This window comes from Brassica napus, chromosome C9 (genome assembly GCF_020379485.1).
Source record: "Brassica napus cultivar Da-Ae chromosome C9, Da-Ae, whole genome shotgun sequence".
NCBI lineage: Eukaryota > Viridiplantae > Streptophyta > Magnoliopsida > Brassicales > Brassicaceae > Brassica > Brassica napus.
The window spans coordinates 56,255,446-56,280,844 of record NC_063452.1 but is presented as its reverse complement, the minus strand read 5'-3'; the positions used below and the strand labels follow the sequence as shown (position 1 = coordinate 56,280,844).

General features: G+C 37.0%; 6 protein-coding genes across 6 annotated transcripts; 2 read left to right on the top strand and 4 right to left on the bottom strand.

The window, feature by feature from the left end:
• Nucleotides 1–4,265: 4,265 nt before the first annotated feature.
• LOC125592757 (L-lactate dehydrogenase A-like) lies at nucleotides 4,266–5,404 on the bottom strand. The gene is made up of 2 exons (XM_048768149.1): nucleotides 5,398–5,404; nucleotides 4,266–4,791 (listed from the first exon to the last, which is right to left on the bottom strand). The coding sequence occupies exons 1-2, from the start codon at nucleotides 5,402–5,404 to the stop codon at nucleotides 4,385–4,387; spliced, it is 414 nt and encodes a 137-aa protein (XP_048624106.1). The 3' UTR covers nucleotides 4,266–4,384.
• A 2,650-nt stretch (nucleotides 5,405–8,054) lies between these two features.
• On the top strand, nucleotides 8,055–8,643 carry LOC125575085 (50S ribosomal protein 6, chloroplastic). The gene has a single exon (XM_048769073.1). The coding sequence runs from the start codon at nucleotides 8,202–8,204 to the stop codon at nucleotides 8,532–8,534; it is 333 nt and encodes a 110-aa protein (XP_048625030.1). The 5' UTR covers nucleotides 8,055–8,201; the 3' UTR covers nucleotides 8,535–8,643.
• A 156-nt stretch (nucleotides 8,644–8,799) lies between these two features.
• On the bottom strand, nucleotides 8,800–11,209 carry LOC125593085 (disease resistance-like protein CSA1). Its single transcript, XM_048769072.1, has 3 exons — nucleotides 10,678–11,209; nucleotides 9,694–10,593; nucleotides 8,800–9,606 (listed from the first exon to the last, which is right to left on the bottom strand). Exons 2-3 carry the CDS (start codon nucleotides 10,285–10,287, stop codon nucleotides 8,965–8,967), a joined length of 1,236 nt encoding a protein of 411 aa, XP_048625029.1. The 5' UTR covers nucleotides 10,288–10,593; nucleotides 10,678–11,209; the 3' UTR covers nucleotides 8,800–8,964.
• A 6,902-nt stretch (nucleotides 11,210–18,111) lies between these two features.
• Nucleotides 18,112–18,544, top strand: LOC106426191 (50S ribosomal protein 6, chloroplastic-like). The gene has a single exon (XM_013866902.3). It carries the CDS (start codon nucleotides 18,112–18,114, stop codon nucleotides 18,409–18,411), a length of 300 nt encoding a protein of 99 aa, XP_013722356.2. The 3' UTR covers nucleotides 18,412–18,544.
• Nucleotides 18,545–18,725: 181 nt separating this feature from the next.
• On the bottom strand, nucleotides 18,726–21,523 carry LOC106426126 (disease resistance-like protein CSA1). The gene is made up of 3 exons (XM_048769071.1): nucleotides 21,072–21,523; nucleotides 19,766–20,656; nucleotides 18,726–19,573 (listed from the first exon to the last, which is right to left on the bottom strand). The coding sequence occupies exons 1-3, from the start codon at nucleotides 21,300–21,302 to the stop codon at nucleotides 18,908–18,910; spliced, it is 1,788 nt and encodes a 595-aa protein (XP_048625028.1). The 5' UTR covers nucleotides 21,303–21,523; the 3' UTR covers nucleotides 18,726–18,907.
• A 559-nt stretch (nucleotides 21,524–22,082) lies between these two features.
• LOC125575370 (disease resistance-like protein CSA1) lies at nucleotides 22,083–24,142 on the bottom strand. The gene is made up of 4 exons (XM_048768148.1): nucleotides 23,643–24,142; nucleotides 23,110–23,438; nucleotides 22,263–23,029; nucleotides 22,083–22,118 (listed from the first exon to the last, which is right to left on the bottom strand). Exons 1-4 carry the CDS (start codon nucleotides 24,125–24,127, stop codon nucleotides 22,083–22,085), a joined length of 1,617 nt encoding a protein of 538 aa, XP_048624105.1. The 5' UTR covers nucleotides 24,128–24,142.
• Between the last annotated feature and the right edge of the window lie 1,257 nt (nucleotides 24,143–25,399).

The window sequence follows — 25,399 nt, the reverse complement described above, 5'->3', positions numbered from 1 at the left end:
ATCATGTCCACATTCTTATGATTTGATTTTCTTGTATAATGGTATTACATCAATTAGATATCGGTACACGTGTAATTATACAGAAAACATATGGATTCGATTAATAATGCAAACAAAAAAATATCATGGGAAGTATTTTCGGACCGCCGGCTTCCTTGTATCCAAAGATTGAGATGACTGAATATAAGTTACTAGTCTATTTTCATATTCGTGAGATGTTTTCATATTCATGAAAAAAGTTAATGGGGGCATTTAAATATTCTTTTTGTACTTTTAGCAGTATGTTATTTGGCAAATTTGCTCTATATAGATTGACATAATTAAGTATAATTGTCGTCACATGTGTTATAAATGCAACATAACTGTTATTTTAGTCTATTATACTAATATCTTACTTTACAAAGAATCTTAATATTAGATAAATGGTTTTTAGTTATATAAAGAAGAAATTGTAGTTAGATGACAAAAGAAAAAGAAAACCGTAGCTGTACAGTTCATAAAATATAGTTTTAGACCCGATAAAGATTGGATACACCAATGAGCTGTTGGGCTAGAGGCAAAATGAGAGTTTACTAAAAATTCTGCCACTCAGATTCTTGATAAAGAGGTGAGATCACTTTTATACACCAATTTTTTTTTGGATTAATCAACTTTCAAAACATTTTATTTAAAATTCGAATCGGTAACAACAAAGCTTGATAAGAAAAAAAACGTATGAATATGAATTCTTTCTTGATAAAGAGGTGAGATCACTTTTATACACCAATTTTTTTTTGGATTAATCAACTTTCAAAACATTTTATTTAAAATTCGAATCGGTAACAACAAAGCTTGATAAGAAAAAAAACGTATGAATATGAATTCTAGTACAAGGCGCTGAACAATCCATAGCACATGACATATGTATCATAAGAATCGGCTAACCTTTATTAAAAAAACTTGCACAAACAATCTAGCAAAGAAGTCACTATTTCATGGTTCATGTAATATTATAATCCAACAAGGATCAGTATCTTTAGTCAAAAAACACAAGGATCAGTATCTCTTTTATTTAGGTCGGAAAATGAATAGGATTTTTTTTTTTTTTAAAGGATCGAAAGATTCCTGGTATATTCATCTAGCTGGCGTGACAGTGCAGTACAAAATATGAACTTATTATTCCAAGAAAATAGTTTATAAAATAGTTGCAATAATGCAGGGAATACGAGAACAGTCGATTCATATGGTCCTCTTGTCGATGTGCCAAAATTTGCCTCAACAAAGAAATCACATGGCTCAGATTAGGCCTTCATACAAGACACTTACCCGTAAACAGACAGATACATGCATACGCAAACCATAAGCAGGGGCGAAGCCAGGCCTTGGATTATGGGGGCCTGTGCACCCATAATAATTATCTATAATACAAATTTCGTAATTGAAATCCTAAATAATAAACTAGTTCAGGTGGAAAATATTACTTGTGCACCAGTTCAAACATTTTGATTTGTTTTTTCTGTTTTATTATTAAAAGTGCATCCGGTAGAATTGTTGGCTAGATTCGCCCCTGACCATAAGTTAAATTATATCGTAAAACACATATATCATATTATATTTTATATATTTGGCGCATTTATTTTAACTACCGTTTTAGAAAAGAATACATATATGCATGCATAACGATAGTAAATACAATTTTGAACGTATGCAATTAGTAGTTAAGTTCGTTTTTATAAAACGAAAGTTCGTTTAGTTTATATATCATGTCGTGAAAGAAGAGAATAAAATCTGTATGTTTATATATTCTTCATAAACACAAGAAACCCTTTATATATAGAGAATTACACCGTCATAGAATAATTAAAAGACTAGAGAAAGAAAATACAAATATGGAAAGAGTACAAATCATAAACTAATAAGGAAAAGAGAAACTAGGGTTTCTCTCTCCAGCCACCGGCTCTCTCTCTCTCTCTAGGGCGCGGTCGTCTCTCTCTCTCTAGGTATGGGCCGGTTATAGACCGGGCTGGTTATGGACATCCACAATATAATTTATAACACTCCTCCTTGGATGCCATAACCATACATAGTTTGTAATACGCTTTAGATGTTGCCTCATTAAAACCTTACCAGGAAAACCCAGTGGGACAAAACCATGGTGAAGAAAAAAGAGTACAACACGTATTACTCCCCCTGTTCCGAACATCACTGAAGGTCTTTCAGTCTACGCATCCCAATCTGATGCGTGAGCTTCCTGAACGTGCAAGTAGGAAGTGATTTGGTGAACAGGTCGACTGAGTTGTCACTGGAACGCACTTGGACCTCGCCGGCTTTCTGAAGCTCGTGCGTGAAGAAGAACTTAGGCAGTATGTGCTTCGTCCGGTCTCCTTTGATGTAGCCATCCTTAAGCTAAGCAATACAAGCTGCATTGCCCTCTTACATCACGGTTGGTGCGTCCTTGCCTTCGGTCATCCCACAATCAACTCGGATATGGTTGGTCATGGACCGTAACCACACAGACTCGCGGCTGGCCTCGTGAATAGCCAAGATTTCTGAATGGTTTGATGAAGTGGCCGCGATTGTCTGCTTCATGGAACGCCATGAGATGGTCGTACCACCATGAGAAAAGACGTAGCCGGTCTGTGATCGAGCATTGTGAGGATCCGAGAGATAACCTGCATCAGCAAAGCCAACTAATCCTTCTTTGTTATGGTTAGTATAAAATAAACCCAAGTCTTTCGTTCCTTGCAGGTAACGAAGAATATGTTTAATCCCGTCTCAGTGCCTTTGGGTTGGACAAGAGCTAAATCTAGACAATAGATTCACGGCAAAACATATATTTGGCGTGTGTGACTAGCCAGATACATTAAAGCTCCTATGGCACTGAGATATGGCACTTCGGGACCAAGAACATCTTCATCGTCCATCTTAAGACGGAATGGATCAGTGTCCAGGCCGAGAGACCTCACGGCCATGGGGCTAGATAAGGGGTGAGACTCAGCCATGTTAAATCTCTTGAGTATTTTTTCTGTATATGCCATTTGATGCACAAGGATTTCATCTCTTATGTACTCAAACTGTAATCCCAAACAGAATTTTGTTTTTCCTAGATCTTTCATCTCGAATTCTTTCTTAAGATATTCAACTGTTTGAGAAATCTCTCCAGAGGTTCCTAGGATATTCAAATCATCAACATACACTGCTATGATTACAGATCCCTGACCGAATTTCTTTATAGAGATACAAGGGCTGATCGGATCATTCTTATATCACTCTTTCACTAAGTACTCACTTAATCTATTGTACCACATTCGGCCTGATTGTTTCAATCCATAAAGTGATTTATTCAACTTTATACAGTGTTGTTCTCGAGTACTCGATTTGTTTTTTAACTCTATACCCTCTGGTACTTTCATATAAATCTCATTATCCAGTGGTCCATATAAGTATGCAGTTACAACATCCATTAACCACAAGTATAATTTTTCTCTTATAGCCAGACTTATCAGGAATCTAAAAGTAGTAGCATCCACCACAGGAGAGTATGTCTCCTCATAATCTATTTCTGGTCTTTGTGAAAATTCTTGTGCAACAAGTCGTGCTTTATATCTAACGACATTACCATGTTCGTTTCTCTTTCTCACAAAGACCCACTTATGGCCGACTGGTTTAACATCATAAGGTGTCCGGACTATTGGTCCAAAGACATCTCTCTTCTTTAAAGAGTTTAGCTCCACGTTTATAGCTTCTTTCCATTTGATCCAATCTGATCGTTGAGTGCACTCATAAATAGACGTGGGTTCATGATCCTCATTACATCCACGATTTTAAGTGCTACATTGCATGCAAATATATCAACAATGTCGACATTCTTTCTGTTCCATTGTATCCCAGACAAGACATAGTTTATTGAGATCTCATTATTATCAGGACCTTCAGTACCTTGAATCTTGGCGTCCCAAGAATCAGTATAAGCATTCATGATCGGCCGCGATCGCTATTAGGGTTTTGGGATCGGCCGCGGTTAAGTCCCGGGATTTAGAAACGGCCGCGGTCGTCTCTAGGGTTTCAACAACCTCGGTTTCATTCTCTGCACCTTTCTTAGTTTTCTGAGGGTTCTTATCTTTGGAACCTATTGGTTTACCACGTTTCAAACGTTGTCTAGACTCTGTAGCAACTTGATTGTGTCCCTCTTGAACATCAGTTCTGATTGGTGCATTAGCAGCTGGTATTTATAACTTAGTCACTCTTTTCGGGTCAGCAAAGGAATCTGGCAATTGATTAGCTAGCTTTTGTAAATGTATAATCTTTTGAACTTCAAGATCACACACTTGAGTTCGAGGATCTTGCCAAGAAATGGATGTTTGATTCCATGAAATTTATTTTATCATTTTGCTGCTATCTCCCCCTAAGGTCGGATGTTCGAGAGCTGCACATCCTGAGCATTAACGTCGAGATGATCTGCGATCAAGAACCGAAACCGAGACGAGTCGAGATTAGTACCCGATCCAAGAACCCGATTCACCGGAAAACCAGAGAGCTTCCAAGCGACGTAGGTCAAGACATCGACATGGTTAGAGACGATGAGCAAGATCGCATCAGGAGACGACTTAGCGAGCGGAGGGATGATGTGGCGGAAGAGAGCGACGTTCCTCTGGAGCAGATTGAGCCTAGACTCTCCTGGGTTCTTCCTAGCGCCGGCGGTGACGATGCAGAGATCGGATCCGGCGGTGACACCGTAATCAACGAAGCGGTGATTCTGGTGCGGGGGAGGAAAGCGGCGGCGTGCTGGAGATCGAGCATCTCGCTTTAGAGCTTGTCGGGAATTACACCGTCATAGAATAATGGAAATACTAGAAAAAGAAAATACAAATATAGAAAGAGTACAAATCATAAACTAATAAGGAAAAGAAAAATTAGGGTTTCTCTCTCTAGCCACCAGTTCTCTTTCTCTTTAGGGCGCGACCGTCTCTCTCTAGGTATGAGCCGAGTTACGGACATCCACAATATAATTTATAACATATCAATAGTTATCATTATTATCCCTATTATTCTTTGAACTTTATCCCCGGTCATTATTTCAACGATATTAAGATAAGGATAAGGTTTGCAAAACGTAATGCAAATATGCAATGGCCAATGGGTACCATAGGTTTGTGATGCCAAATTTGGTCTAACCGACAGAATCTCCTCGTACGAAAAATCAAATGGCTGAGCTGTTGATATGTAGGTATATAGTACTAATTGTAAATAAAGAATAAGATAACTATTTGTAGAGAAGAAAAATAAGGGGTGGTAATCTGATGCACGTGGATTTGTGTATGCCTCGGAAAATGCAAGTCACCTATATGAAACTAAAGTAATCTCATTGTTGGCCATAATTTTAGCAAATGTTTTTGAGTCATACGTAAAGAAGAGTACTTTTCATCGCAGTCAATATTTGCAGTTATTTGATTAGTTATTTTTAGGAACTATAGACAAGATGTGAGAGTGGAATATATTATACTAGATGATTATCTGCGCGCGGCGTGAGTTTTTATAATAATGTTTGTTTATTAAATAGTTTTAACATTTTGTAACACTATAATATTTATCTATTATAAAATGACGAATATACATGTTGATATCTTAAATATATCATCGTTGTTGAAGAGTTAACATATTACGTTTCATTTTAATTATTTTTAAGACTTCATATGCACAAAAGAAAATTAAGTTTTGCGGCTGACACAAATCACCAAAACCAAATAGGTAACATCGATCGTATAATGACGAAGAGAATTAGATTTTCTGCTCTCGATTTGTTTACTATTGACTCCCCATAAGTGAGTTCATTTTCTACCTCTATAAAATTGTGATTCCATTCTCGTCTTTGCTTTATTGATATGAGTTAAGTTTTTTTTTTAACTTCTTCTATGAATTCGGTGAATTAAATTAGTGTCAATTTTTAAAAAATGGATATCTGTAAAAATTAGTTTCACTCCAGATACATATCTAAAAATAAAAATTTTGAAAAAAATCACCGGCAAACTATATTAACAAATTAGTGTTCAAATCTAATATATCAAGTTGTTATAGAATATATAAGTGCAGACTTGAAATATAAATGTCTGTCTAGTATATATTCACCAGCTCGATCTAAATATCATCTAATCCTAGAACAACAAAACAAATTACTTATTTCACCAGTTCGAGTAATATTTGAATCCAAACGGGTAATATTCGAACCCAATGGATATCCGAAGATAACCAAACATAAGTATACTTAACCCTATATTTCTAGTTTACTTCTCTCATTTTATTCAAACTATATATATTAATGATGCTTATTGCTAAAAATTAGATAATATACATATAATTATGGACAAAATTATTTGTTACTCACTTAAAATATATATCAAGCTCTTGGTTCTTGCATTAACAAAAGTTGCATCTAAAATTTCAAAACAACAACTAAATTAGTGTCTTTTTATTTTTAAAGTTTTATCTTCAAACCTATTAATAGTTTATTTTTTATTTTTAATTAGAAAACCAGTTAAAATATATTTTAAATACAAAAAAACTTAAACAATGAATCATTTATTTATTTTTTCTTCAAAATTTAAATATCCAAATCCGGCCCAAAATATCCAAACCCGAATATAAAATACCCGAGCCCGACTTGAAGTATAGAAATATCCGAACGGGTTTTATACTTTTATATTGAAATATCCGACACGAACCCGAACGTGTATCCGAATGTCCACCCCTACGATATATGATCATCATTTTTATCTTTCTTGAACAAAAGAAAAGTTAAACCATTGATCACAAAATTTTCAATGTGAGACTTTTACTATTTTTAGTAATTTATAGTTGTTTTTAAAAATTCAAAATATAACATATAAGAAAAAAATCTAATTTTTTATTATATGCTTAATGTTATTGTTTAATTTCTTTCAATAGTATAAAATTAAAAAAAAAAGAGGTTAGAAAAATTGTTATTAAATATGTATTATTCATAATCATTAATTGCCATATATATGTTAACCATATTAGGTAATTTCGTAGCTTTTATTTAAGGAAATAAAAAATATTATTTTGTACACTACTAATTAATTTGATTGTTAGTTTAATAAAAAGCATAGTATATGTTTATATGGACCAACTTATTTTTCTAATAATTCTAAGAATCATTCTCGTGATGACACGTGGCTACGAAAATATGTTGTAATGCTATAGGATTAATATATAGGGGATATGAAGTTGGTTATGTTATGTATGTTGGTGATAGTAGTTACTCTGAAGCCTAATTTAGGCGTGTTAATTATATTGAATTAATACATTACCATGATTAGATAGGAGGATCTGGACAAACAAAAGCACTGGAAACCTTAATAGCCACTAAAAGTCTAAAACCAAATGAATGTACTCGAATGTCAGTTAATCTTGCAAGTTGGCTTTCTTGTACGTTTTTTTAGACATAACAATATAACCAAAGATTGGTATGGATTTTAAGTTGCAACTTGCAAGAACCTTTTAAGAACTCATCAAAAATTAGAGTGTCATTAAGATGGATCGGCAAATGATTGAAAATATCCATAAAGAGAACGGATAAAAGTATTGAAAATTTTGAAAGAGATTTAAACTACATCAGTTTCTAAATCTTTCCGTCATCCAAAATTTTGATCTCATTTTTGCAAACATTTTTATGATTTCATTATAATTTTAGAACATCTACAAAAACATTTATTCAACAGGTTAAAATAAGATTCATGCTGCATATCTATTAAGGTTGTAACTATTAATATGCATGAATTTACAGTTTTTAGGAATCAAACCTCAAATTTTGTCGTTAAACATTTATTGACATTTTTAGTCAATCTCTGCAATAATAAGAGGGTTTATGAAAACACACTTTTAATATTATTTTTCAACACTTGATTTACGTCGTCCCTTTTCTGCGATTTTCCATACCGTTTTGCGGAATTAACATGCTACTTGCAAGTTGCAACCAGGCGTGCGGCGCTGCATAACGAATTAAATAGCTACTTGCAACAGGCGTGCACCCTAATGAGTTGAATATGGCAGTTATTAATCTTGTGACCATATATCCTCCACTAAATACACACATTTATGTATAAAAGGGCCCAATAAACATTTAAAAAGCCCATCAAGATAAAACGAAAACTTGGACAAGATATGATGTCTCTAACTCTAAGCAGAAAAGATAAGACGAAGCAACAATGTCTGTGTCTGCTATCTTTGGCACCGGAATCGCCACCGTCGCTGCTTCTCCGGCTATCCGCCAGTTTCAAATTCCGAAATTGGGCAACGGAGGAGGACTGGGAATGGTGATAGAGTGTTCGTCGAGGCCGCAGAAGAAATCTACTGCGCACCACAGGAAGACGAGGCCGAAGAAGACGCAGCCTTGGGACATTAAGAGAAAGCCCACAGTGTATGCTCCTCTTCCTCCTCTCCCTCCGGATTGGACTCCGCTCGCTTTTTCTTCCGACGACGGTGGTGCCACCGCCGTCGCTTCTCCCGCCGGAGATTTGGCCTCAGGCGCCGCCGCATAGTTGCGAGTTATCTGCTGGTCTGGTTATTATTTTAGCTTGAGAGCTCTTGTTGGTGTTCTGTTTTCTGCTGTCTACCTTTATTAAAGCTTCCTCTGTTTTTGGTTTTAAATGCCTCAGCTTTATGCACATCAACAAGGACAAGATCAAACACCAAAATTAAAGATTAATATCTTCAACTAACAATTGTAGTGGTACGTATGATAAAAAGTTTTAACGTGTTTTTTAATATCTCCCTGAAAGCATCACCCAAGATGAACAGAAAGTATACAAGTTGAAAATGAATATTGTACAAAAAAAGAAGTTAAAGGTGAATATACCAATACAGAGAGTTCAATGAGTAAATGGTTTGAAAGCAGAGATAATCTGAAAGATCATTTTGGATAGAAAGCAGATGCCTCTAATACAAAAGAATGAAATCAAAACCAGTTGTTTAGGAAGAATGTGCTTCATATGTGATGTAACTTTCAATGCAAGTCTCAAAGTGGCCCTTTGGAGATTCATCTCCATTTGGTTGATCCTTCAAACAACCATTAGCACTTGAAGTTCCGTTAGTTTTACACTTACCTTTGACATCTTCATTTCTTGGGACTGGAACTTTGATCTCTTCAGGTTCAAACACAAAACTGAAACCGGATCTCAAAACTTCAAACCTAGCTTCCTCACCAATACCAGTTGTCACGCTAAACTCAAGGGATGCCTTTGTCGTAGCACATTTACGCGGAACCTGGTCTTCAAGAAGTTTTATGAAGTCTAGACAGTTGGTGTAGCCAATAAAGACATGATCTAACCCAACTCTGTCTACCTCTTTGTCTTGTTCGATCAAATTACCAACCTTCCAAGTAATGCACTCTCCGGATTTTTGCTCACAAGAGAATTTGACCATCAAGTTGGCATGATTTTGAGAGTTCTTGAGTGAGACAACAACACATAGGACTATCCCTGAAAGCCTGTTGTGGTTCCAGTGAGGAGGTAATTCAAACTCCACCAGAGATCCAATTGCGTCGTGACAAACCCATGAAGGTATTTCACATCCTGGAAAGCTAGTGTCAAACAAAATCTCAGGAGCAAAACCCTGAGAAAATTGAACAAAAAGATAAACCATTAATCCCTGTTCCAATACAAAAGGAACATATCAAGGGGAAGGAAGGAAGTAAGATACCCCGTTGCATCGTTTGAGTGCACTTGATAGCAACTGACACTTCTGTTTAGCATAGACTGCAATTTCCTCCTTTGCAGCTTGTTCCAGTTTCTTGCAGTGAGTGAAAATGAACTTAGAATGGATCTGCTCCGTCGGCATAGAACACACCAGTGGTTTAGCAATTGTTTTCAGTGAGCTGCAGCCACGTACATCTAAACACTGAAGAGTTGGTGGAAGCTGAGGAACATGTGTAAGATTCTCACAGTGCTTCAGATCAAGCCATTGCAGTTTAGGACAATAATTGATTAGATCCGGAAGTACGGTGAGTTTATTATTCTTGCTTAAGCATAAACGCCGCACTGAGAATATCGTTGGAATCTTTTCAATGGCAGTCTCATCCAAAAGCAAAATCTCTAAACGGCTCAAGTTTTTCCCATTTTGTGGGAATTCTTTGAGCTTTGAACAACCAGAAAGTAGGAGCTCTTCAAGGGTTTTCAGCTCAACAAGACTGTCAGGGAGCCTTTTTAACTTCTTGCAACGTTTCATGTTCAAGAGGACAAGTCTCTGGAGGTTCCGTATGTCGCAAGGAAGTTCTTTTATTGCAGTGCCATCCATGTATAAAGCTTGAGCAGTCGCTTAATATGAAATAACTTGAAAGGTTTTAAAGTTTGAGCAGTCGCTTAATATGAGAATCTTCAAAGCGATCAAATTAATCCGTGGAAGAGACTCAAGACTTGTGCATCCCCTCCGGTTCAAGAAAACAAGACACTTCATGTTTTCCATGTCCACCACATGCAACATTTTCAATGCCGTGCAGCCTTCAAGATTTAGTTCGTGAATATTTGGAGCCTTTCCTAACCCTGACAAAGTGATCAACTTCCTTGAGTGACTCAAGTCGACCCATTTTAGTTTTGGGGCAGCCTGGGACACAAAAAGAAAAATAAATATGACATCAAACTGGTTACACAAAGATTCAGACAAACTATTGAATGGAGAAATATTCACCTTATTATTCTCCCAAACTCGTTCAATGTTGCTGTGAGGAAGCTTAAGGTCAACCAAATTAAGAGGGTTGAAATCTTGTGGAACTTCTTTCCGTGGGAATTTCAACCAGTGGAGACATCGCAACCAGTGGAGACATCATAACATATGGTATCATAAGAATCGGCTAACCTTTATTAAAAAAACTTGCACATACAATCTAGCAAAGAAGTCACGTATTTCATGGTTCATGTAATATTATAATCCAACAAGGATCAGTATCTTTAGTCAAAAAACACAAGGATCAGTATCTCTTTTATTTAGGTCGGAAAATGAATAGCCATAGAAAGGGAGGAAGAAGGTGATGATGGGGGGGAGAAAAAATAGGGGAATTAGGGTATATAGCTAATTATGGGTTAACATTAAGGTAGGGAGCACAAATACTATATTTTTTTTAAGAAGGATCGAAAGATTCCTGGTATAGTCATCTAGCTGGCGTGACAGTGCAGTACAAAATATGAACCTTATTATTCCAAGAAAATAGTTTAATCTCTCCGTTCCACAAAAATAGAATTTTTAGTATTTTCACACATATTAAAAAAACACATTTAATTACCATAATAAATGTATTGTTTTTTATATTTTCAATTTTCAATAACTTATAACCAATAGTTATTCAATAAAGTCAATTAATTTTCCTGAATTTACAATTTTTCATAGAAAATACAAAAAAATACATCATTGTGAAACAAACTTTTTTTCTAAAAGGTCTATCGTTAAAAAACGGAGAGAGTATAAAATAGTTGCAATAATGCAGGGAATACGAGAACAGTCGATTCATATGGTCCTCTTGTCGATGTGCCAAAATTTGCCTCAACAAAGAAATCACATGGCTCAAATTAGGCCTTCATACAAGACACTTACCCGTAAACAGACAGATACATGCATACGCAAACCATAAATTAAATTATATCGTAAAACACATATATCATATTATATTTTATATATTTGGCGCATTTATTTTAACTACCGTTTTTAGAAAAGAATCATATATGCATGCATAACGATAGTAAATACAATTTTGAACGTATGCAATTAGTTGTTAAGTTCGTTTAGTTTATATATCAACAGTTATCAGCATTATTCCTATTATTCTTTGAACTTTATTCCCGGTTATTATTTCAAGGATATTAAGATAAGGATAAGGTTTGCAAAACGTAATGGAAATATGCAATGGCCAATTGGTACCATAGGTTTGTGATGCCAAATATGGTCTAACCGCAGAATCTCCTCGTACGAAAAATCAAATGGCTGAGCTGTTGATATGTAGGTATATAGTACTAATTGTAAATAAAGAATAAGATAACTATTTGTAGATAAGAAAAATAAGGGGTGGTAATCTGATGCACGTGGATTTGGGAATGCCTCGGATAATGCAAGTCACGTATATGAAACTAAAGTAATCTCATTGTTGGCCATATATAATTTTAGCAAATGTTTTTGAGTCATACGTAAAGAAGAGTACTTTTCATCGCAGTCAATATTTGCCGTTATTTTATTAGTTATTTTTAGGAACTATAGACAAGATGTGAGAGTGGAATATTATTATTATATGAAGTTGGTTATGTTATGTATGTTTTTTTTTTTTTTTTTTGAAAAAAGGCATTCTATTAAGCATAAAAACGAAAACTGAAAAGATACAGACCCAGCCAGGCAGTGTTTATGGGGTTTAGCCCATTAGTAATATTTCATATGATAACACATAAAGGAGAACCGACTAGAAGTAATAAACCCAGCCCAAAGCAGTTGAAGAGACCAGTAGTTGATTTATACGTTCCACACAGCAAATAGAGAGGATGAGAGTCGAGGAGATCGATCGCGGAGAGCGGAGATTTTTGATCGAATTGTCGCTTCAATCTGCTTTACAATTGAGTCAGGAGGCTTGAAGATGTGTCGATGTAGGCGCGAGTTCCTTTCAGCCCAGATATAGTACAGCGTGCATTGCCAAGCTAGGAGTCGAATGATCTGCAAGTGACGGGGACCTTGGAGGTTCTGCATGTTGATCATCTCACGGTTCCAATCTTGATCAGGTCGATGACCAGCTCTATTGGCAGTTCTAGTCCAAACGCTCCAAGAATAAGGGCATTGATAGTATATATGATCCCTACTCTCAGGTGCCACGTTGCAGAGCAAACAGAGAGGGTCTGTTGGTAGTCCCCAACCCAGTAACCGATCTCTAGTGGGGCACCGGTTCTGGACAAGGAGCCATGCGAGGAAGTTCTGTCTTGGGATGCCTCTTGGTGACCAAACTGCCTTGTGCCATTGGGTTGGTTGATTGTGATGCTTCAGTTCTCCGTAGACAAGACTCGTTGAGAACTCTTGAGAAGAGTTGTTTAGGCTCCAGATATAGCGATCATCAAGAGAGTTCAGGGAGAGAGATGTTAAGTATACCTGAAGTAGAACTTGTTGTTCTGATCGAGCCGCCGGAAGGGACCAGACACCGTCCCTGTAGAGGTCATCAAGAGTTGCAGTTTCTTGGATACCAAGACGTGACCGTTGGGGGAGATTAAGAAACTCGGAAAGTTTCCCATAAGGACTCCAATTGTCATTCCAGAATCTGGTCATCCTTCCATTCCCCACTTCAATGCGAATCCAGGTATAGACCAGCGGCCGTAGAAGGAGCAAACGTTTCACCAGCCAGGAGTGGTTGTTTCGTTCTTTTATAGTCCAAAAATTAGAGAGGTTTCCATTGAGAATCTCCTTCACCAACCATGCTACCCATATTGAACCACTTTTAAAGAACAGAAGCCATATTAAGCGTATTGAAGTAGCCGTGTTCCAGGAAAGCAAGTCGCGTATTCCAAGCCCACCTTCTTCCTTCGAGTGAGTGACCGTGTCCCATGAAACTCTAGCCGTATGGTGTCCCTCTATCGTCCCTTTCCATAGATAAGCCCCACAGAGAGAGTTTATTGTCTTGATACAGAACTTAGGTAGTGTGAAAGTGGTGCACCAGAAATTTGTGATTCCTGAAATCACAGTGTTAATGAGAATAATGAGAAGCAGTCTCCCGACAAAGGATAGAGTCTTGGCACTCCAGGAGGTTAGCTTTGCTTTAACACTGGATATGAGGGGCTCGCAGTTGGCCATTGACAGCTTTCGGGTGCAGAGAGGTACACCCAGATATCTTATAGGTAGAGTTCCATGAGTTAATCCACTTGTTTGCTTGATATGATCTATTTCAGGTTGAGACAAGCCGCAGGAGAAGAAACATGTTTTAGTCAAGCTGACGCCAAGTCCCGATTGTGTCTCAAACTCGCTGAGGACATCCAAAACCCCATTTACAGAGCCAGCACTGCCTTCGACAAATATTAGTAGGTCATCGGCAAAACAGAGGTGAGTTAACTTTGAATCTTGACAGTTCGGGTGATAGCCATATTTTCCATCTTCAGCTCCTTTGTTGAGGAGAACTGATAAACAATTCATTGCTATAACAAACAGGTATGGCGAGAGAGGATCACCCTGTCGAAGCCCTCTTTTGCTTTTGAAATATCCTTGGACAGTACCATTGTATCCAACAGTGAAACTTGGTGTGCAGACACACGCTTGCAACCATCTGATATAGAGTCCCGGGAGGCCTATGCTGTAAAGACAAGTGAAGATGAAGTTCCAATTGATGGTGTCAAAGGCTTTGGCGATGTCTACCTTGATTGCAATCCGCTTGGCGCCCTTGTTTCTGTGATAACCATTGACTACCTCAGCGGCTAACACTGTATTCTCAACCAGTAATCGGCCTTGGACAAATGCCGTTTGGTTCGGGAGAATCAGGTCAGTGAGCATCGGTTTTAGTCTTTGAACAAGCATCTTCGATATAGCCTTGTATATTGTGTTGCAACATGATATTGGGCGGAAGTCACTGATTACTGAAGCCCCGGGTCTCTTAGGTACTAGTGTTAATATGGTTGCGTTTGTTGCTGCAGGCATAAACGCAGTGATGAAAAAATTCTGGATAGCACTAGTTACTTCAGATCCTAATACACTCCAAGTCGCCTTGAAGAATCCTGAGGTAAAACCGTCTGGTCCCGGTGACTTATTGCTGTTAAGTTTCATGATCACTCTACAAATCTCCTCCTGGTCAGGGATTCTGATCATAGCCTGAATCAACGCAGCAGAGCATCTGTAGTGGAGCACACGCTGGAACCAGTCTAGCGAGCACACAGAGACATTCATTGTCGCAGGGGCAAGTATGGATTGGAAATAGTTTACGGCGTGCTGTCCCATGGTGATAGGATCTGAGAGGATAACGCCAGAAGGCAGCATGAAGAACCGGATAGAGTTGAAAGACGCACGCACTTGGACCAATCTGTGGAAGTAAGTTGTATTGAGATCCCCTTCTTTTAACCAGTTTACTCTCGATTTTTGCTTGAAGTAGGATTCCTCTATCAATCTCAGAAAACACCATTTGTCATACAACTCTTTCTCTTGCTGGAAAAGGTCTGGAGTGGGATTGGTTAGAGCTTGTACCTGCACAACTTGAAGCAAACAGTTAGTTTCTCTCACTCTCTCTTGAATATTTGAAAAATTGGAACGATTTAGTGATTTTAATGCTCCCTTTATTTTTCTGAATTTGTAGCAGAGAGTGGAGAGATTAGACGCAATGCCACCGGCCTGATTCCAAGCATCCACAACGGTTTGGTTAAATTTGTGATGTTTGGTTAGGTAGTTAAAGAACTTGAAAGGCCGGGTACCAGCTAGAGGTAAAGGAACATGAAGATCAAGCAAGCAAGGAGAGTGATCAGAGAAGTTGGGGGAAGGAAGGAGGCTAGGCTGTTAGGGTAATGGGAGATCCACTCATGGTTGGCAAGAAGCCTATCAAGTTTCTCCGCTACAGGGTTGGAGGGACTCTTATTTTTCCAAGTATGCAAGGGGCCAGAGTATCTCAGATCAAATACTTCAAGCTGATTGAGCACATTCCGGAGTGAGCTCATGGGCGCAGTTAAGCAGTTTACCGCCATTGATGAGTGCTCAGCAGGGTGGGTAATTTGGTTGAAATCCCCTCCGATGACCCATGGCGCATTGGAGAGGTCAAGGGACTGGTGGGTGTTGATTAAGTCCACCCATAGGTCTTGTCTCTCGTCATGGGAGTTTGAGGCGTAGACTGCTGTGAAGTATATTTTGTGGCAGTGGGGAAATTCAATTTCACAGGTCATCGACTGCCTGGAACTAGAAATGACTTTCACAGCCACGAGAGATTTCCAAATGAGTATGATCCTGCCGTCGGGGTCAGCTGAGTGGTTGCTGGTATAGTTCCAACCTTGTTATGTATGTTGGTGATAGTAGTTACTCTAAAGCCTAATTTAGGCGTGTTAATTATATTGAATTAATACATAACCATGATTATATATGAGGATCTGGACAAACAAAAGCACTGGAAACCTTAATAGCCACTAAAAGTCTAAAACCAAATGAATGTACTCGAATGTCAGTTAATCTTGCAAGTTGGCTTTCTTGTACGTTTTATTTTAGAAATAACAATATAACCAATGTCTAAGATTAGTATGGATTTTAAGTTGCAACTTGCAAGAACTTTTTAAGAACTCATCAAAAATCAGAGTTTCATTATGATGGATTGGCAAATGACTGAAAATATCTATAAAGAGAACGGACAAAATTATTGAAATTTCTGAAAGAGATTCAAACTACATCAGTTTCTAAATCTTTTCCGTCATCCAAAATTTTGATCTTCCATTGCAAACTTTTTTATGATTTCATTATAATTTTAGAACAAAAAAAATTTATTCAACAAGGTAATCTATTCTATTAAAACATGAACATGACCGGTTGATAAATGTTATGTGCAATCAATTTAATTTGTATATATGTAACTATTTTGAATCGTAAAAGTATATCTATGACTACTTTTGCCTTAGTGGACTACCAAAAATAAAGGCCACAAGTATAATCCCAACTCCCTTTAAATAACCGTTTGATATTATCAACGAATCATTTTTTCTTTTGTGATCTTCCCGCATCAATTTTAATCATCTATCTATTCTATTAAAACATGAACATGACCGGTTTATAAATGTTATATATGTCCAAACAATTTGTATATATGTAGCTATTTTGAATCGTAAAAGTATATCTATAACTACTTTTGCCTTATGGACTACCAAAAATAAAGGCCACAAGTATAATCCCAACTCCCTTTTAATAACTGTTTGATATTATCAACGAATCATGCTTTTCTTTTGTGATCTTCCCACATGAATTTTAATCATCCGTATTTTTACCTTCAACCATATATTAAACGTGTCCACTATTATGTTCACCATTTTTTTTTGATAATGGGGTTCAAGTGGATTTAATAAAAATAAATATTCATATAAATTCATTTAGTTTAACCGGTTTTAAATAGGTTATTCGATTAAAAAATATTTATTAAATGTGATTTTACTTAAATTTAGTGAAGATCATATTAACCAAATGTACATGTATTTAACAGAATATATTAAAAATATTTTGGTGCGGGTTAGTTTGATATTGGTTTTCGGATATAACACTTTAAAAACGTTCGAGTATATAAGCATCTAACAGAGTATGAGACTTTGATTTGATTTTCAGGTTGATTCTGAGTCGGAGTTTTTGGGTATGAATATTCTTGACTAATTATATTAAGAAATTACTAAGAAAATATAATATGTTGCAAACTTTAGGAATAAAGTTTAAAAATAATTTCTAAAATGCATATAACACAAGTGTATCGTTATGCAACTTGACATATTTAATTTAGTTAACAAAAATTATATTAAATTAAATGAATATTAAACAAAAATATTATTATAAAAATTAACAAAAATTTAAAAATTTAATTTCTCAAAAAAATTAAAATAAAAAATATACTTGTCCTTTCAAAGGACGGATCAGAATCTAGTTCTATGCGTTAAAATAAGATTCATGCTGCATATGTATTAAGGTTGTAACTATTAATATCCATGAATTACAGTTTTTAGGAATCAAACCTCAAATTTTGTCGTTAAACATTTATTAACATTTTTAGTCAATCTCTGCAATAATAAGAGGGTTTATGAAAACACACTTTTAATATTATTTTTCAACACTTGATTTACGTCGTCCCTTTTCTGCGATTTTCCATACCGTTTTGCGAAATGAACATGCTACTTGCAAGTTGCAATCAGGCGTGCAGCACTGCGTAACGAATTAAATAGCTAATTAGCAACAGGCGTGCACCATAATGAGTTGAATATGGCAGTTATTAATCTTGTGACCATGGGTTATTATATACTCCACTAAATACACACATTTATGTATAAAAGGGCCCAATTAAAAAGCCCATCAAAATAAAACGAAAACTTGATGATGTCTCTAATCCAAAGCTAGAGGCTCCCATACTCACTTCCACAGTTCCACTGCGAGCAGAAAAGATAAGAAGAAACGACAATGTCTGTGTCTGCTATCTTTGGCACCGGAATCGCCACCGTCGCTGCTTCTCCGGCTCTCCGCCAGTTTCAAGCTCCGAAATTGGGCAACGGAGGAGGACTGGGAATGGTGATAGAGTGTTCGTCGAGGCCGCAGAAGAAATCGACTGCGCATCACAGGAAGACGAGGCCGAAGAAGACTCAGCCTACAGTGTATGCTCCTCTTCCTACTCTCCCTCCGGATTGGACTCCGCTCGCTCTTTCTTCAGATGACGGTGGTGTCACCGCCGCCGGAGATTTGGTCTCAGGCGCTGCCGCATAGTTGCGAGTTATCTGCTGGTCTGGTTGTACTTTTAGTTTGAGAGCTTTTGTTGCCTGTTTCCTCTTCTTGTGTTAATGATTGGACCCAAGCTGTAAACTTTTTTAAAAAGCTATCCTCTGTTTTTGGTTTTAAATGTCTGAGCTTTATTATGCACATCAACATGAACAGAACAGATCAAACACTAAAATAAAGAACAATATCTGCAAGTAACAATTGTATTTGGTGTGATAAGAGTTGTTTTTGTGGTAGTTGATGCTAGAGTTGTAGTCAAAATGCTTTGTTTGCTGGCGTATAGCAATGGGAGATGCTAGAGATAATCTGAAAAATCTTTGAAAATGAATATATCAATACAAATAGTTTAATGAGTAAATAATTAGAAAGCAGAGATAATCCGAAAAATCATTTTTGGATTAGAAAGAAGATGCATCTAATACAAAAGAGTGAAATCAAAACCAGTTGTTTAGGAAGAATGTTGTCACGCCCGGGTGAAAAGGCACTAAGGCCGTACGTCCTCAGAAATCAGTCCGTGACAATGTGCTTCACATGTGGTGCAACTTCCGGTGCAAGACTCAAAGTGGCCCTTTGGAGATTCATGTCCTTTTGGTTGATCCTTGAAACTACCATTACTATCTAGAGTTCCGTTATTTTTTGTTTTACCTTTGAATTGTTCACTTCTTGTGGGTGGAACTTTGATCTCTTCAGGTTCAAACACAAAACTGAAACCAGATCTCAAAACTTCAAAGCTCGCTTCCCCACCAGTACCAGTTGTCACGCTAAACTCAAGGGATGCCTTTGTCGAAGCACATTTACGCGGGTCATCACATTGAAGAAGTTTTCTGAAGTTTAGACAGTTGGTGTAGCCGATTAATACATGATCTGACTCAACTCTGTCTACCTCATTGTCTTGTTCAATCAAACTTCCAACCTTCCAAGTAATGCTGGTGCAAGAGCCCTCTCCAGTGAATTTGACTGTCATGTCGGCATGATCTTGACAGTTCTTAAAAGAGACAACAACACATAGGACTATCCCTGAAAGCCTGTTGTGATCCCAATGTGGGGGCAATTCAAACTCCACCAGAGATCCAATTGCTTCATGACAAAACCATGAAGGCATTTCACATCCAGGAAAGCTAGTGTCAAACACAATATCAGGAACACAACCCTGCAAGAGTTTTCGAACAGGAGTGTCATTAATGTATATGTTATCTAACAAAGTTAATATGTTAAGATTAAAACCAATTGGCGGTAAGTAGAGTGGATCAAATCCCTTATATATTACTCATATACCATTGAAATGGGATCTTCTCTCCAACATAATACAAGAAAATAAGTCAAGTGGGAGGAAGAGAGGTACCCCATTGCAGCGCTTAAGTGCACTTGATACCAATTGACACTTCCTTTCAGCATAGGCTGCTATCTCCTCCTTTGCAGTTTTTTCCAGTTCATTGCAGTTTGTGAAAATGAACTTGGAATGGATCTGACCCGTCGGCACAGAACATACCAGTGGTTTTGCAATTGTTTTCAGTGAGCTGCAGCCACGTACATCTAAGCACTGAAGATTTGGTGGAAGCTGAGGAACATGTGTAAGATTCTTACAGTGCTTCAAATCAAGCGATTGCAGTCGTAAAAATCGACTGATTAGGTCGGGAAGGCGGCTGATCTTTACATTCCAGCTTAAGCATAAACGCCGCACCGAGAAAATATCTGGTATGTCCTTTATGGCCGTCCCATCCAGAAGCAGAATCTCTAAACTGCTCACGTGTCCTCCAGTTTCTGGAAACTCTTTGAGCTTTGAACAACCCGAGAGTATAAGTTGTTCTAGAGCTTCCAGGTCATGAAGACTGCAAGGGAGTTTTTTCAGCTTCTTGCAGTCTTTCATGTTCAGTAAGACAAGTCTTTGGAGGACCCCAATTTCAACAGGAAGTTCGTTTACCTTTGTGCCGTCCAAGTAGAGAGCTTCAAGCTTATCAGAAATAACGTGAAATGCTTTAAACTTCGAGCAGCCGCTGAGGATGAGCGTTTTCAAAGAGATTAATTTAATCAATGGAAGAGACTTGAGACTCGTGCATCCTCTCAGGTTCAAGAAAACAAGACACTTCATATCCTCCATATTCTCATGCAACCTTGTCAACGCCGTACAACCTTCAAGATTCAGGTATTCAATACTTTGAGCCTTTCCTAAACCCGACAAAATGCTCAACTTCCGTGAATGGTTCAAATCGACCCATCTTAGTTTTGATGCGTCCTTGAACAAATGAAGAGGGAAATAAAATCAGCTGATTATACCAAAAAAATGAATTATTAGAGCATTTCTATTGTATTACTCTACTTTTGGAGTAACTAAGGTAACTATGTAATGAAATTTTAAAATGAGAAATAGAGTGATAGAACAATATGATGACTTTGGGTTCTACCAAGTCTGAAACCAAGTGGATTTATTTTTTGTCCCATAGGTCTCCATAACTATATGTATAGTAACATGTTAGATTTCAATACTCTATTAATAGAGGAAATTTATTTTTTACTCCAAAAATAAAAAAATGAAGTTTAATTAAAATATGTTTTATTCTAAATTCTATTTCAGAGTGAAAGCGCAATGAGCTTGGAGATGTTCTTATGCATAAGTTGTATCAAGAACTTAGAAAATGAATGGAGCTCACCTTGTTATCTTCCCAGACTCGTTCAATCTCGCTGTAAGGAAGCTTAAGATCAACCAAATTCTCCGGGTTGAAATCTTCTGGAACTTCTTTCAATGGGAATTTCAACCAATGGAAACATCTAACCTCACTCAATGGTAGCTGGAGTCCGTCTGGGAAGTTTAGTTTATTGTCACGATCACATTCTTGAGGACACTTAGAGCTGTAGATTTTGAGATATCGTAGATCACTCATCCCGGCAAAAGCTTGGCTCTGGAAGCTTGTTTTTCTCTTTACCTCAGACAAGTCAAGGAGGATAGATCTCAATTTAGAAGCTCCCTGTTAACCAAGAACAAACACGCCATAAGCAATAACAACCACACAATTTACAAAGGAAGTTTTGACCAATTTGAAAGTATTATAATAGAAAAATAATTTAAACGTCATCATGGTTTTACTGGAAAATGGTTGTTATTCAATTGTTTTGTGCCGGTAACCATATGTCCATATATAGACGGTGACCATTCGGAAAACCAAAGGACCATTAGGAAAACCAGAGAAAGGAATATAAAAGAAATGTACATGAATAAAATAATATGAATGAAAATAATGATTATTCCTTCTCAAATTTAATAAGGAATAATTTTATTTTTTTAATTCTCTACAAAACAATAAACGAAAAGGAACGGAAGAGAATTATTATTTCTTGTGAATAGTGATTTTTTATAAGAACGTTAAGAAATTCATTATCTCGTCATTTCTTGGTCACCATTTATACCCTAAATCATATAATATAAAAAAATAAACTAATAATATAACTATAATTATAACAGTAATTTTACGTCAATTCTGAACAAAAATGTAAAACAATTCAATATATATATATATATATATATATATATTATTTTTAATCAATTATTAGTGTACTTAACAAATACAAATTATATAAGACAATGTTAATCAAGTCAAAATTTTGTGGATATTAAATGTTTAAAATCGTAACTAATATATATTATTGATGTAAGAAATGGTTAATCAAGTTGTCAAATTGTTAAATTTATTCACGTTCAACTGCGATAAAACACATAAGCTGAACGAATGACAGTTGGTTATTTAAATTAATCTATAAATTAATTTTATTTTAAATCATACTAAAAACAAAGAAAATATAGTAAATACTAAAATAAAGAAAATATAGTAAGTCGTGGATATTACCTTATTTTTGTCTATAACATCAATTATCGTGTGATGGTGCCACAATCTTCGTCGCCCCTTCCCGTCGAGAGCAGAAGCGTCTTGACCAAGTTCTTTGGAGAGCATGTAGAGCGTATCGTGCATCTCTACTTTGCCAGAAGAAATATTAATCATAAACTTGTTCACGAGATCTGCTATGTCGACATTCCTAGCATCAGAGGAACATGGACCATGTGCATCCAATAAACTGGCAACGTAATTCTCATCTAGCGACCTGAAGCAAGCTATGTCAAGGAGCGTATCTTTTTGATTTTGACTCAGCCCATCATAAGTACCTTTCCATACCCTTTGAAGCATCATGCTGGTGTTTTTTCCTGGTGGGCTATTATGATGCTGAGTCAGTGCAGCTAGTTTTGATTCCCAGATAGTCTCATCTTTCCCCGAAAGCTCTCTACCCAATATCCTGAGAGCTAGTGGATTTCCTTTTGTATAATGCACGAAATCTTTCAACAACTTGGAGAAAATTCCTAGCCTGAGTGCAATGTCTTCTTGATCATCAAATGCATAATGAATAAAGTGTTGTAAGGCGTCTCTGTCGCTTAGTGGAGGAACCTCGTATATATCACTGACCAAATTGTGTGTCAGTGATATATCGGTTGTTGAAATGACAATCTTGCTTCCCTTGGCAATCCAGTCGCGTTCGCCAAGAAGAACATCAATTTGTTCCTTGTTACTGACATTGTCGAGAACAACCAAGACTTTGGTCTTGAGTAGTTGATCTTTATAAGCTGCATGTGCAAGTAATAGGATTCTTGACTTTCAGTAAATCTTCCAAGAGTATCGTGGGCAAGTCGTTCAATCCAATAACCCTCCGAAATGTTATGGATGTCTTTGATAAACACGTGTCTCACGAATTCGTTCTTCAACTTCTCGTATAGCTTTGTAACGAGAGTGGTTTTACCTATGCCGGGCATCCCAACAACACCAATGATACGAGTTGTTTCCTTGTAGCGAGGGTGGCTTAACTTTTCTTCTAGTTGCTTAAGTCGTTGTTCGATTCCCCAAGAGCTTTCATGGCTTTTCTGGTTTCTTTGTGGTGGCGACGACGGCGCAATACATTTTTGGGGATTGGGAGAAGCATGTGCAAGGGTTTTCATCAGCACTTTCTTCACCTCCTTGACGACTCTCTTGATGAGTCTATCATATGTCTAAAACTCAGTTTCTATCACATGTTGAGACCAATACAACAACCCCCCCCCCCCCCCCCCCCCCCCCCCACAAATTTAAATGATTTTATTTGAAAGAGAGCATATTTTTTATAACATGTAAACCTAAAAATAAATGCAAACAAACCTCGATGATCTAGGGTTATTTAGTTCATAAGTTAATTATAGAAGATACCTTTTCTCGTCCACCTCGAAACCCATTAAGAGAGGGACATCTTCCAAAGCTTCACTCCATTTGTTGCTTGTCTCCTTGTCTATAGACCGCACCAGATTCCTGAACTTATCGCCGAACTCGCCCATCTGTCTTTTAACAGTGGCAGGTTTCACCTTGTAGAAGATTGGAATCACCTCGAGCATGTTTTGGTCCTTTCTTTCCTTCATTTTCGCAAGCTCTTTCAAACACCAATCCGACTCCGTATACCTTGGCGAGAATATTGCGAGTGCGATCTTTGACTCTTCGATTCTCTTTAGCAGAACATTCAACTCTTTGCCCATATCCTCATCGGTGTCTATGAAGGCATTGATCCCATTCCTTTTTAAGTTATTGGTGAGATGGCTGACGAAGTTGTAGCGCAGTTCAACTCCACGGAAGTTAATAAACACTTGCTCTTGGGGTGTCTCAGCTTCAGCTTTCACCATGGAAGAGGAAGAACTCACCATGTTTACTCTTTTGGACTCCACTCTTTCTCTCCAGCATTTGTGTTATCAATCTTTTCGAACCAATGTAAATAAAACATTTTTGTTATAAAATTAATGGAAAAATCTATCTTTATTCATAACATAGAGGTTACTTATATATGAGATTACACCGTCATAGATAAAAGGAAAGATTACAAATCATAATCTCTTGGTTATAAGTCATCCACAATCTGGTTCATAACACTCTCCATTGGATGCCATAACCATTTAGAGCTTGTAATGTGCTTTAATGTTGCCTCATTAAAATCTTACCAGAAAAACCCAATTGGGACAAAACCATGTGAAGGAAAAAAAGTACAATACACATTACTCCCCATAATTTGGACATTACTGAAGGTCCCTTGGACCTCTCCAATTTTCTGCAATCCGTGGGTGATGAAGATTTTGGGCAGAATATGCTTCGTCCTCGAACATGATAGTTGGTTCTTCTTTACCATCGGTCATGCCACAATCTGATCGAACATATTGAGTCATCGACCTCAAATACACACACACGAAATCTTGGATGATGTTGTTGTGATATGCGTGTACCACCATGTGTAAAACATAACCTGTCTGAAAAACAAATCAACAAAACCAAATAACCCCTCTTTGGGCTGGTTAGTATAAAATAAACCAAAATCAAAGGCTTCTTCATCGTCCTTCTTATGGACCAAACATATCAATATCTAAAACAAGACTTCTGCATCGTCCATTTCAGGACTAAATGGACTTCTTTATCGTCTACCTTTGGAATGAATGTATTAGTGTCCAAAACAAGTGATCTCACGCACATGTACTAGATAATGGGTGAGACTGATCCATATTAAATCTCTTGAGTACCTTTTTTCTGTATATACTACTTGATGCACAAGGATTTCATTGTTAATGTACTCAAGCTGTAATCCCAAACAAAACTTTGTTTTCCAAGATTTTTCATCTCAAATTCTTTCTTGAGATATTTAACTGTTTGGGAAATTGTATCCAGAGGTTCCTAGGATATTCAGATCATATACTTTGATGATTATCAATATTGTTCTCGAGAACTTGATGTACTTTCAGCTCAATACCCTATAGTACTTTCATTATCCAGTGGACCATATATATATGCAGCCACTACATCAATTTGCTGCAAGTCTAATTTTCTCTCATATATAGCCAGACTTATGAGAAATCTAAAAGTAGTTGCATCCACCACATGGGAGTATGTCTCCTCATAATCTATTACTGATCTTTGTGAGAATCCTTGTGCAA

Coding starts and splice junctions, on each gene's coding strand:
- LOC106426126 (XM_048769071.1), bottom strand. CDS start 21,302: ATGAGTGATCTACGATATCTCAAAATCTACAGCTCTAAGTGTCCTCAA. Junction 20,657..21,071: donor GAGTCTGGGAAGATAACAAG/GTGAGCTCCATT, acceptor CATTTGTTCAAG/GACGCATCAAAACTAAGATG. Junction 19,574..19,765: donor CACTTAAGCGCTGCAATGGG/GTACCTCTCTTC, acceptor AAACTCTTGCAG/GGTTGTGTTCCTGATATTGT.
- LOC125575370 (XM_048768148.1), bottom strand. CDS start 24,127: ATGGTGAGTTCTTCCTCTTCCATGGTGAAAGCTGAAGCTGAGACACCC. Junction 23,030..23,109: donor CATCCATAACATTTCGGAGG/GTTATTGGATTG, acceptor TTGCACATGCAG/CTTATAAAGATCAACTACTC. Junction 22,119..22,262: donor ATGTTATAGACAAAAATAAG/GTAATATCCACG, acceptor GTTTTATCGCAG/TTGAACGTGAATAAATTTAA.
- LOC125593085 (XM_048769072.1), bottom strand. CDS start 10,287: ATGGATGGCACTGCAATAAAAGAACTTCCTTGCGACATACGGAACCTC. Junction 9,607..9,693: donor CACTCAAACGATGCAACGGG/GTATCTTACTTC, acceptor CAATTTTCTCAG/GGTTTTGCTCCTGAGATTTT.
- LOC125575085 (XM_048769073.1), top strand. CDS start 8,202: ATGTCTGTGTCTGCTATCTTTGGCACCGGAATCGCCACCGTCGCTGCT.
- LOC106426191 (XM_013866902.3), top strand. CDS start 18,112: ATGTCTGTGTCTGCTATCTTTGGCACCGGAATCGCCACCGTCGCTGCT.